Source organism: Trichosurus vulpecula, chromosome 5 (genome assembly GCF_011100635.1).
Source record: "Trichosurus vulpecula isolate mTriVul1 chromosome 5, mTriVul1.pri, whole genome shotgun sequence".
In the NCBI taxonomy this organism is placed as follows: Eukaryota; Metazoa; Chordata; class Mammalia; order Diprotodontia; family Phalangeridae; genus Trichosurus; species Trichosurus vulpecula.
This window is the reverse complement of record NC_050577.1, coordinates 199,526,912-199,540,140: the sequence shown is the minus strand read 5'-3', so window position 1 is coordinate 199,540,140 and position 13,229 is coordinate 199,526,912. Positions and strand designations below refer to the sequence as shown.

At 39.8% G+C, this 13,229-nt stretch overlaps 1 protein-coding gene across 1 annotated transcript in view; it reads left to right on the top strand.

The window, feature by feature from the left end:
- DYRK4 (dual specificity tyrosine phosphorylation regulated kinase 4) overlaps positions 1-13,229 on the top strand; it is a 44,312-nt gene that overhangs the window by 24,221 nt on the left and 6,862 nt on the right. The window contains exons 11-13 of the mRNA XM_036759947.1: positions 1,448-1,529; positions 6,273-6,445; positions 6,945-7,005. Of these exons, the coding sequence (XP_036615842.1) occupies positions 1,448-1,529; positions 6,273-6,445; positions 6,945-7,005 (316 nt within the window). The remainder of the gene's footprint in view (positions 1-1,447; positions 1,530-6,272; positions 6,446-6,944; positions 7,006-13,229) is intronic.

Genomic DNA, 13,229 nt, shown 5'->3' with positions numbered 1-13,229 from the left:
TTTCAGAGTTGTATCAAATGAGAGTGCTTTGCAAATCTTAAAGTCCTATATAAATAGCAGTTATCAAGTCAGAATGAAGAGCCTATATCATCCAAGAGGCAATAGGAAGACACTGATAATTCTTGAGCAGGGAAGTGATGTGGCAAAATATGTGCCTTAGGAACATTCTCTTGACAACTGTATGGAAAGTGCATTGGAAAGTGGAAGGCTAGAGGAAGGGAGACCAATTAGGAACTTATATATAGTTCAGGTGAGATATGATGAGGGCTTGAACTAGTGTTTTCATAGCATGAATAGATAACAGTTGGATGGCAGAAATGTTGTAGAAGGAGAATCAGTAGGTTTTGGCAACTGATTGGATTTGAATTACGGAAAGGGAAGAGTCCAGGATGGCTTCAAGGCATTACCAACTTGCACAACTGAGAGATTGAGGCTTCCCTGCCATATCTCTGCTCTTACCAATAATTCCCTTCACATTCACTAGGAAGAGGATCCAAGGGTCCTGCCTCCCTGCCCAAGATTCTCTTTATCTTTCCCTCCCTCAGCAGCTTAGATACAAATTTGCTTTCTCCAAAACCTATTGTTGGTTTTTCTATAGCCTACTGTAAAGGAAGGCCAACATTCATTCCAATTATTGCCCTTTGTCGCCCTCTACTGTCACATTTATAAAATTGGCAAGGTGGGAGAAAATTAGGAACTTGAACATACTAAGAGACCTAGGGAGATTATTTTATCAATCCTCTTTATTTTGTAATAGGAGGAATAAAGAACTTGTCCAAGGTCACATAGGTGGCAAAGGTAGAATTCTAATACAGAAGTCTAATACAGTCTTATGACTCCAGCTTCTTATACACACACACACACACACACACACACACACACACACACGGGGTTTCTATGTGCATTCAGAAGTAAAAATGTCTAGGAACTTATAATCTAGTTATGGAGATAAAGACACACATACATAAAACATGGCTAATATAAGTTGTTCCATCATGTCCAACTCTTTGTGACCCCATTTGGGGTGTTCTCAGCAAAGATGTTTGCCGTTTCCTTCTCCAGCTCATTTTACAGATTAAGAAACTGAAGCATAACTAGTTAAGTGACTTGTCTAGGGTCACATAGCTAGTAAGTGTCTGAGGCTGGATTTGAACTCAGGAAGATGAATCTTTCTAGCTTCAGGCCCTGTACTCTATCCACTCTGCCACATAGCTTTCCTAAGGTGCTGGGTACTAAGGACCAAATAAATGGTCTGGACAGTGAAGGCAATAGGTGTTCAGAGAACGAAGAGCTCATTGTATTCTGTAGTAGCCATGGAAGGCCTGTTGGACATGCTTTGAGAGCTATTCTGAAAGATGGATAGAATTAGACTATGCAGAAAATAAGACAGGTTTTCCTAATGAGAATATTACTGAAATGTTGCATGTATCTTTCATTTCCTCTCTAGGAGAACATTGTTCTATACCAAAGGGGCCATGTATCAGTTAAAGTTATTGACTTTGGCTCAAGCTGTTATGAACATCAAAGAGGTGAGATTCTTTACTAGTTTCCTCACTGAGATACCTTCATTTTCTTTCTTTCACTGAAATGTTTCTTTCCTTGACCTGTGTCTTGTCACATATTTATGTAAGCAATTGGCTCTGTAGTATTTCTTTCCATCCTAACAGCTCCAGTCAAAACCTCTCCTGACCTATGATGGTAGGGTGCCTTCCTGGGAGACACAGAGTGTTTGGTGAGAGGTTGGAAAGGAGCAGGAAAAATCACGAAAGGTTTGGGGGGAAAAGGATACCTTCTATGAGGAAGTGTGAACAGATGGGAGAATTATTGAGCCTGGAGAAGAGAAATGTGGGGGTGAGATGAGGGAGCAGAATGAAACTGACAACTCTATAATCTTTCTATCTCCAGGCTGTGGTTTGGGGATGCTGATTTACTGGTAAAGAAGTGTCATTCATTCAACAAACACTGATAACAATAAAATAACTCACATTTTGTATTATCCTTCAGATTGGTCATATAGCCACTGGTGAGCTTGGCAGGGGGGAGGTCCCACAGGAAGGAAAACATACTGGACACCTGTAGTTAGCAATATAGATTTATTGCAAAATTGTACAATGTAATTCAGGCATTTAGCACCTCATTTAGAGAGATGGTAGAGCAAGTCCTGGTCAGCAGCCATCTCAGCAGTATTCCTAAAGGGCCTCTGCATCATGCCCAGTATACTGGACCCTGTATGGATAGGTTTAGGGTTAGAGCGTGCATATAGGGTTAAGGTTTCAACTGTTAATTCAGCAGTTAATTTCTCCCCAATATATCATCATTGCCAATTAATCAGTTAACACTGATTCTCTTTTACTAAGTGATGTTTACTATGAAGGTATAGCAAGGACAGAACACTGTCCCCTCTTCATACTGACTTAGTCTCTGGGGAAAACAGACTCAAAGTCTTGACTACCAAACATTCCACCCCCCAAGCTCATTTCTGAATGTAACATGGTTGATGAACAAATTGCTCCCTTGCTTGAGGGACACGAATAGTGTCTTAGTTGCTGGTTCAGTTCACTTCTGTGCTGGCTTAAGCAGGTTGCTCCTTAAGGCTGGCTCCTCAGCAGACTTGGCTAGTAGACTCTGGCATAAAGTCCAGTTGCTGGACCTGTGGTAGATTTTCCAACCTTTTAAAGCTTACAGGGCTGTAACTTGGCCTATTCCACCTCTGATATTCATTCACCTACAATCAGGAAAGAAAGATAGAAATTGGTGACACCATACGGCAGCCTGGATAGCAAGATACAGTCACAACAGAACTTGCCACTGCTACTATTTCTACTTCTCCTCCCTGTCCAGAGGATCATAGGATTCCTTCTTCCTTTTCACTCAAAACCCACCAAAGAAAAGATAGTTCGTGTGTTCATTTTATTTGTAAGATCAGTTTCAACTCAAAGTCAATTCAAAGGCTTTTCAATAATACCATACTGAAAGCTGGTAGGAAGCCAACAAGAGAGTGATTGAATACCTGCATATGCTCTGAATCAGGAAAGGAAAGAGCCTTTCCATAGCACGTTTTCAGAAGTAGGTTCACCCAAGCCTCCATGTAGATTACCAAGAGTCAGAACCTTATGCATGCTCCAAAGATTGGGCTCTCATTGGTCACCTTCTTCCGCCCCCCTGCCCTAGCACAATGGCTATAATGATGCAAGTGAAAAGATGGTTTGAATTCTGAGTAATGGAAAAACAAATGAAAATCCCAGAGAATAGGTAAAGAAGCCTACCATGTGGTCTGGACAGAGATCTGGGAAACTACTCCGAAGGAATGTTGTATACATTACTAAACAAGGTTTTTGTATCAGATGCTTTTCTTTGTCACAAAGGAGGAAGGTTCAATTTGTACATGTGGTAAATGATGATGATATAAAAACAAATGGCACCGACAAAATATGTATCTTAAAAAAAGGAAGCGCTGATCGTAAAAAGCCGGCATAGCTCATACCAGACTAATCCTATTTCCTTTTTTAACAGGACTACTAGGCTGGTAGATCAAAGGACTACTGTAAGGTATAGTTTACCTAGATTTTGGTAAAGCATTTGACAGAGACTCTTTTGCTATTCCCATGTAAAAGGCGGAGAGGTATGACTAGATAATAGTACAATTAAATGAGTTTAGATATGGATGAATTGCTGGACTCATAGAAGAGTCAGTTAGGGTAAATGTCAGCTTTTGAGTTGGAAGGAGGTCTCAAATGGAGTGCCCAAGGGATCTGTGCTCAATGCTGTGCTGTCAACAGTTTTTTTTAAATAAATGGCTTGAATAAAGCACATATATCATGTTTATCAAATTGTAGGTAATACAAAGCTGGGAGGGATGTTGAATGACAATCAGGATCCAAAATAGTCTTTACAGGCAAGAATGTTGGACCAAATCTAATGAAGCAAAATTTAATGGAGATAAATACAAAGTCTTATACTTGGGTTTGGAAAATGAGTTTTGCAACTACAAGATAAGAGATATATGGCTAGACAGTAATTCATCTACAAAATACCCAGGAGGTTTTAGTGGAATTCATGTTGATAGTATCACAGCAATGTAATATGACACCCAAAAAGCTAATCCAGTCTTAGAGTAATTAACATTAAAACTTATAAAGTATTTTTATATACAGTATTTGATTTCAGCCTCCCAAGTGGGAAGCAAATACTACAGTCATTAGACTAGGGAGGTGGCAAACCTGTTATAGGCAAATTCATGGTATTACAGCAATCTGAGCACCTCATTTTAGGAAGGGCACTGGTAATCCACAGAGTGTCCAACATGGTGAAGAGTTTCAAGAACATGCCATATCACATTCAACTAAAGGAACTGGGGATGTTTGGGGTGGAGAAGAGAAGACTTGGAGGGGGACATTAATAACAATTTTCAAGTATTTAAAAAGACAGGGTTTAGACCTTTTATGATCTGTGGACTCCAGTGTGAGGAACTAGAAACAATGAATAGAAGTTAGAGAGGCGCATACTCTGACTTGATCTAGGGATAATAAGCATGGTGGGCTTCATAGGACATAGCAAGATGGTCTATATGCAATGAGTGAAATAAGTTTTGCAGAGGAACTGGGAGAAGTAAGGGAGAGGGTTTAGGTGCAGATATTAATGGGCATGCTACTTGAGTTTTAGATGAATGAGACTGTGAAACAGGATAGCTAGTATTGGAGACCCAAGAGAATGGAAGGGACATTGCTGTGGGATGCTCTTTTGGTAGAACTAAATCAATAGAGAATTTGCAAAATGAATTTTTTTAAAGGCTTTGTATTAGCATCAAAGACCTTGATGTTTTGGAGTGTGGCTCCAGGTAGTTTCTATTTGAGGCAAGCTGTACCTCCTTGATTGTGAGAAAACTTTAAGACTTTGTGCTCTTAAGAGGTCTCCAAACATTTTTTGATTATGTATTCCAGACGTGTCAAACTCAGGGCTCTCGTGGCCAGCAGTCCAAAAATCTCCTGAGTGCCACTGATACCAGATTAAAATGTAATTGGGAAATGTTTAACAAAATAAAAAAGGGGGCAGCTAGGTGGCACGGTGAATAGAGCACCAGCCCTGGAGTCAGGAGGACCTGAGTTCAAATGTGACCTCAGACACTTGATACTTACTAGCTGTATGACCTTGGGCAAGTCACTTAACTCCAATTGCCTTGCCTCACCCCCTCCAAAAAAACCCAAAATAAAAAAAAATACACTGCAACACAGATGATGTTAATTTGTGGTTTTGTAAGTGAATATGTGGTCCACGGAGATTATTTCTGTTTGAGTTTAATACCTCTAGTATACTGTATCAGTAAAGTATTTTAAGCATCTTGTTCTAATATATATATATATATATATATTTATATATATAGATATATATATACATATGATGTTCTAATAATTAGGTATATTGTACAACTTGGGCAAGAAATAGACATTTTAAAAAGTTGAGATAAATAGGAAATGATACTTGACACTAGAGTCAAAAGGGAGCCATTGAACTTTATTGGATAAAAGAGTGGAAAATCACTTTATCAGCTTTGTGCAAGATGGATTAGAGTGGGGAAAGACTTAGACAGGAAAACCAATTAGGAGGCTACTGCAGTAGCCAGGAGAAAGGTGATAGGCTGCCACTAGGGTGGTGACTGTATGATTAGAGAGCAGGGGACAGATATGAGAGATGCGGTAGAGGTAGAAGCAAGATTTAGCAACTAAACTGATTGGAAATGTGGGATGAGCAAGAGGGAAGAGTTGAAGGTGATATTGAGGTTGTCAACTTGGTTGACTGGAAGGATGATGGTCAGAAGAGGAGTGGATTTTTTTGGGGGGAGGTAGAGGAGAATTTAAAGATGTCTGTAATGTAAATTTCAACCTATCCATGCCTGCTTATCCTGTGCTACTCTATCCCACCTAAAACTGTTCTCAAATGTAAAGTGAGGGGAGCTGGACTGGATGACCTCTACAATCCCTCCTGGTTCTAAATCTATTATCCTATGGACATCTTCCTCTTTCATTTCTTCCATCTTATCTTTTTCCTTTTCCTCCTCTCTCCTCTTTTCCTCCCCTTCTTCCCCTTCCTCTTTTCCTTTAAACTTAATGAATTTCAAATGGCCTCTCTATAGTAGATGTAATTGACTAACAGACTCTGGGGATGAAGATTAGTCTCATAACCTACCAACCGCACTAGGGAAGATTTCTTGAAGGAGGGTGTGGGGAAAGATCAAGGAGAGTCACACAAGCAGGCTCATGTCTTTCCCTCTGTAGTGTACACTTACATCCAGAGTCGTTTCTATCGTTCCCCGGAGGTGATTCTGGGCCATCCCTATGACACCGCCATTGACATGTGGAGCTTGGGCTGCATTCTGGCAGAGTTGTACACTGGCTACCCACTTTTTGCTGGGGAGAATGAAGTAGAACAGCTGGCCTGCATTATGGAGGTGAGGCATGAGAACCAGGGGGTGGGGTTTACCATCCCCAACACAAAGCCAAACCCAGACTGAGCAGATATACACCAACTTCTGTCCCTCAAGAGTTGGGACATTCACTTTTGCTCAAGGTCTTGAGGAGATGGGTCAGGCTGGGACCTGGACCAAGAGATCAAGTTCATTCTAAAGCTTTGCTGGCCCTGGAGCTGACCTGTCAGCCTCCAAAAATCCTGAAATAAGAGATAGACTAGTTGTTACTCCTTGGGGGTATTTGAATCATTGAGCCTCTTCTGACATCTCTGGCAATGGAGAATGTCAGGTTGAGAAACCCAAGTAAACCCAAGTCATACAGGAACATGCAGGTAAATGATCCTTTAAGCTGCTCCATCTCCAAGCACCTTTCTTAGCATTTCTTCAGAACAATATGGTGAGTGCTGATTCTTGTGTTCTTGACTTTATTCTTGGTAACCCCAGTAAGGGTGAATGACCTCCTTTGTATTGTCTGTTGAAGGTGCTGGGTCTACCACCACTCTACTTAATTCAGACCGCCTCCAGGAGGCAGACATTCTTTGGTAAGTACCTGTGCTCGCTCTGCATTTCAGGGTATCTAATGGGGATGTTAACATATAAAGGACCTTCAGGAAGCTTTCTCTTCATTCAAAAGAAACTTATTAGGTGCCTGCTATGTATAAGGCAACATTAAAATTACAAATTGCAGAAAATCTTCATTGGTTGAGGGAATGTTAGGAAATCGCAGGTATGCACCAAAGAAAATGTGTAATCTACTGTGTGAGCCATTGGGGGAGATACAAAGATAAATAAGTCATAGTCTCTGCCTTTGAGCTCAAAGTCTTATTAGAATATGCTCTAATTCTAATAACACTTAGCTGCTCCTTTAGATTCCTACCCTACAGAGCAAATCCAGATTGAATATTTTCCTCTGGAATGATTCAAGTCACAGAGAAAGTGAGACCAGTTCACTTAGTGGTTACCATGTAGATGGAGCTGTGGCAAGTCTAGGTAGGAAAGTCCAGGACATATTCAGGGATGAACTTGACCGGGCCCCTGAAACTGGGAGACAAAGATCAAACAGAGTGTGAGATTTTGTGTAAAGGGTATTGAAGTTAATTGCTGCAGCCATGCCTCCTCTATATGATACTGCTATGTACGAGGCAATTTTAAAATTATAAGTTGCAGAGCAGTGTCATTGATTGAAGGAGTCTTAGGAAATCACAGATCCAGACAAAATATGTGTGTATGTGTATATACATATGTAGGTATATATGTAGATGCATGTACATATATGTATACATACACACATATACGTATGCACACATAGAACCCACTATGTGAGAGCAATTATGAGAAACACAATGAGTGTGAATGAAGAGGATGTGTTTTGAAGCAGTGTGATTTCCAGGGAACATTAATGGGGAGGGAAGGGCAGCCAGTAGCCACCCCCACCTTCTATACCCTGTCAGCAATTGTATTTATGGAAATATATGAGTAGTACTTTTCCCAGCTCTCTGCTCTCTAGCACTCAACAACCCAAAGGGTTAAAGGGAAATTAAAAGTAGTTTCTTATTTAGGAAAGGTAGAAGGCCTTGGGACTAGATTCTTAAAGGATTGAAACCATACCCTCCCACACAGAAAATCTTTTAATGCCAGAGGCATTCAGAAGTAAACTGGAAAAGAAACTGGAAAGGGTCAGCCTGGTTTGCCATCCGTCTCGAGAGCTAACCTTAGCCTGGGCCCCTTACTGCAACCTCTAGACACAGTGCTGCTGATATACTCTGTTATTTGTGTGTGTGGCCTCAGGCAAATAATTTCACCACCCAGAGTCTCAATTTCTTCACTGTAAAATGAAAGGTTTGGATTTGACACTTTCTAGGGTCTGTTCTGGTTCTAAATTCTATGACCCTGGGGAGACTGCATTGGTAGTAGTGGTATGAGGTCAATACTACCCATTTGAGGACGTAAGAAGTCAACAGGAGATGTTGCTTCAAGTGTGAAATTGAAAGGCTTGTACGGTATAATGAAAACATGACTGGATATGGATTTAGGTAATAAGGGATCTAATTCCATCTCTGCTGTTTTAGTCCCTGTGTGACCCTGGACAAACCACTCACTTTATATATAAATATAACACTTTGAGGTTTACCATTTACTTCCTTAGCCAATTTGGGCCCCAGTTTTTTCATCTATAAAATGATGAGGTTGGAATTTAAGGCATCTTCTAGCACTAGATTCTGCGAATCTATGCCAAAAAGACAATTTAGACTTAGAAATTAAATCCAGGAACCAGAAACATAAAAAATGAGAAGGGACTGAGATTAGCCAAATATTTGTCAGGATATGAGGGGAAGAGATGCCCATAGAGGGGAGACTGATAATTCCAATCCAATAAAATGGGCATTAATAGTTGTCTACTATGTCCAAGGCATTGTGCTAGGTTCCAGGGATAAAAAACAAATGAAAAAGTGTCTGACCTCGAGAAACTTACATTCCACTAGGGATTTTGTTGTTCATTCATTTCCGTTGTGTCCAGCTCTTCATGACCCCGTTTGCAGTTGTCTTGGCAAAGATACTGGAGTGGTTTGCAATTTCCTTCTTCAGCTCATTTTACAGATGAAGCCAAGGCAAACAGGGTTAAGTGACTTGTCCAGGGTCACACAGCTAGTAAGTGTCAGAGGCCAGACTTGAAATCACTAATATGAGTCTTGCTGATTCTGGGCTTGGCATTCTATACACTGCACCACCTAGCTGGGGATACAGCATGTACAAAGATCAGTATATATACAATTTTTTATTTTTTAAAAAATTTATTTAATATATTTAGTTTTCAGCATTGATTTTCACAAGAGTTTGAATTACAAATTTTTTCCCCATTTCTACCCTCCCCCCACTCCAAGATGGTGTATATTCTGGTTGCCCCGTTCCCCAGTCAGCCTTCTCATCTGTTACCCCACTCCCCTCCCATCCCCCTTTCCCTTCTTCTCTTGCAGGGCAAGATAAATTTCTATGCCCCATTGCCTGTGTATCTTATTTCCTAGTTGCATGAAAAAACTTTTTTTGTTGTTGTTTTTTGAACGTCTGTTTTTAAAACTTTGAGTTCCAAATTCTCTCCCCTCTTTCCTCCCCACCCACCCTAAGAAGGCAAGCAATTCAGCATGGGCCACATGCGTATCATTATGTAAAACCCTTCCACAATACTCATGTTGTGAAAGATTAACTATGTTTTGCTCTTTCCTAACCTATCCCCCTTTATTGAATTTTCTCCCTTGACCCTGTCTTTTTGAAAATGTTTGTTTTTGATTACCTCCTCCCCCCGTCTGCCCTCCCTTCTATCATCCCCCCTTTTTATCTTCTTCCTCCTTCTTTCCTGTGGGGTAAGATACCCAATTGAGTGTGTATGGTATTCCCTCCTCAGGTCAAATCCAATGAGAGCAAGATTTACTCATTCCCCCTCACCTGCCCCCTCTTCCCTTCCTACAGAACCACTTTTTCTTGCCACTTTTATGTGAGATAATTTACCCCATTCTATCTCTCCCTTTCTCCCTCTCTCAATATATTCCTCTCTTGTCCCTTAAATTGATTTTATTTTTTTAGATATCATCCCTTCATATTCAACTCACCCTGTGCCCTTTATGTGTATATATATATATATATATATATACCTACATATATACATACATAGACACACACATATGTATATATGTATACACACATATACATATATGCATATTCCTTTCAGCTACTATGATACTGAGGTCTCATGAATCATACACATCATCTTTCTATGTAGGAATGTAAACAAAACAGTTCAACTTTAGTAAGTCCCTTATGATTTCTCTTTCTTGTTTACCTTTTCATGCTTCTCTTGATTCTTGTGTTTGAAAGTCAGATTTTCTATTCAGCTCTGGTCGTTTCACTGAGAAAACTTGAAAGTCCTCTATTTTATTGAAAGTCCATATTTTGCCTAGTATATATACAGTTTGATGAAAGAGAGAATATTAACAGCTGGGAGGCTCAGGAAAGGCTTGCCATCAGAAATGGCACATGAGGTAATTTTTGAAGTAAAGGATTCTAAGAGGTGTTGGTGATAAGGAAGTTGCCTTCCAAGCATGAGGGATAAGCCTATAGCAGAGGTCAGTGGAAAGGGTATTAGGCTTGGAGTTAGAGGAGGGGGTTCAAATGCCAGCTTCAAACTTGGAACCTGTGATTCTCTGTGTCTGAGTTTCCTTATCTATTATCATCTATCTATCTATCTATCTATCTATCTATCTATCTATCTATCTTTATCTTATTCCCAACTTGAGAGTGCAGAAAGGAAGACAGATCTATAAGATCTGTGGTGGGAGAATAAACCACAATATTTGACATCTGGCTGGCTATGTGGAATAAAGGAGAGGAAAGAGTCAAGGATAACTGAAATTATGAACCTAGGTGACTGGATAGGTAGTGGGACTTTCAATAGAAATAGAAGGGTTTGTAGAAGGAACAAATTTAGGGGGAAGAAAATGAGATTTGGTTTAGAGAGAATGCATTTTGGGATGCCTGTAGAATGTTTACTTGAAGATGTCTACAAGGCTGTTAATGATACAGGTTTGGAGCCCAGGAGAGAGATTAGAGCTCTGGAAGTCTGAGCACCTCATTATCAAATTATAGGTAATACAAAGTTGGGAGAGATGTTGAATGACAATTTATACATAAAGATGGTATGTAGTTTATGTATATGTGTATATGTAGTTCACTAGATAAAGATGATAATTAGGAGCTAACGAGATCACCAATAGGATTTCACAGTTATTTTGATAGAACTGAAGACTATAATATTGGGATTGTATTGGTTTTTATCCTACCTCAGGGGCATCTACTAGCTATGGAATCTTCAGTTCTCCTCTTTACAGTTTCTGAACTTGAAGGACAATCAGCCAGCTGCCACCCCTTCTCTCAGAGTTAACCGTAGTTCAGTATATGTTCTTTTGCATAAGCCAGTAAGTGTGTCTAACCTCCTTGGTTTTCATGGGTTCTCCTGCCAGGAGGACATTTACCCAATTATCAAGAGACTGTTAAGTTAAGGGACAGGGAGCATTGGTACCATAGGTTCTTTTAGAACTAATTATGGTCAGAGAATGCAATTTCAAAATTTCCTGTTTTATAGATGGTGCAGCTCTAAGAGGTGGTTAGATCAAAGGTGTGATCATGCTGCTATATGGCTAAAGTGGGATGGAGTAGGAGATTGAAGGCAGGAGTGTGCTGGAGGCACCTCATTTGGGGCTCTCAAGAGTTGATTGTTAAATTTTCAAGTGTGAACATTTGTGCCTTGGAAATTGGTAAATACTACAAATCAGGGTTTGATTTATTGTTTTGTTGATTGTCTAAACTTAAGAAAGTGATGGAGAAAATGAGGATTAAGCTTAAACATATGTCATGTGTAATTTTTCTTTCAGACTCCAGTTGTCAAACATTTACTGATACACCCCTAGTTGTAGAAATTGAGAAGGGTGAAGAAAACCTTTTTGAGTTTTGGTCTTATTTTTAGAGGGGTCATCAACAGTAATAATGAAGTTGATGATGGTGGCAGAGGATTGTCTAAAGTACTTGCAGTACCTGAATATGAGCCACTTACTAGTCTTTGAGTGGGTTCTGAAGGCTTTCCTTAAAGAGGATTCCAGACTTGTTCTGAGCAATGTCAACATCAATAAAATCAGTCTCTAGCCTCCCACATATGTGTATTCACACACATCTAAAGACATATGTTTCATTTATATACATGTATATACACATTATGTATATGCTCATATATGAATGAAAGAGCAAATGTCCTAGTCATGTATCAAGAATGAATAGGCAGCCAGAGTATTTCAGTGGTACTCTTCATTTTGTCAAGAGAAAGTAAAGAAGGCCTCCAGAATTTTTAGGGGAACCCTGGTGGTAAACTTTTTGGAAGACAAAAATAAGAGTTGCTCAGAATGGGGGAAGGTCATGGTTGGGTTGTGATCTGAATTACTGGGTGGTAAATCCTGAGTTGATGAGATCATAGATCCATTTTAGTGTATGCAAATTATATACACATGTGTATATGTATATGCATGTCCACATACACATGCATACACATATGTGACGTGATCTATGTATGCAAATACATATGATTTTCATCTTAGATGAGGTCTTTAAGGCCAGTGTCTTTATTTTATAGATGAGGAAACTTATTGGAAGACGACTTCCTCAAAGTTACACAGGTAGTGTGTAACATAGCCAGGATTCAAACCAGCATTTTCTGAATATGAATCCAATGCACTTTCCATCACACCATAACTAGAGATCATCAGTCCAGCACTTGCATCATATAAATGAGGAAACTGTGGTTTAGAGAGGGTGTGACTTATCTAAAATCTTAGCATTGTAACTAGGGTGGGAAAATAGGGCTTAGCTCCAGGGTACCAAAATTTAGGGGGTAGCATATATTCTTCTTTAACAAGTAGTAACTAGTTGGTAAGAATAATCAACTAAAATAGGAAACAACTAGATATCACTCTTCTTCCCCTCACCCACCACCCAATCCCCCCATCACCTAATGGCCATACAACAGATGAGTGCCTCCTCAGTCTGATCCTGTTCTTATGTCACTGCTGTTAATGGTCTGGTCTTTGCCCTTAAGGCCTAATATCCCAACATCTCCCCACCTTACCCCATGGACTTTTGCTGCTTCTGCCATATATTGTGGCAGAATCACTAGTTGTAGCTCTACTAAGATCACACAAGTACCAAAGAGTAGACCTAAGATTTTAAC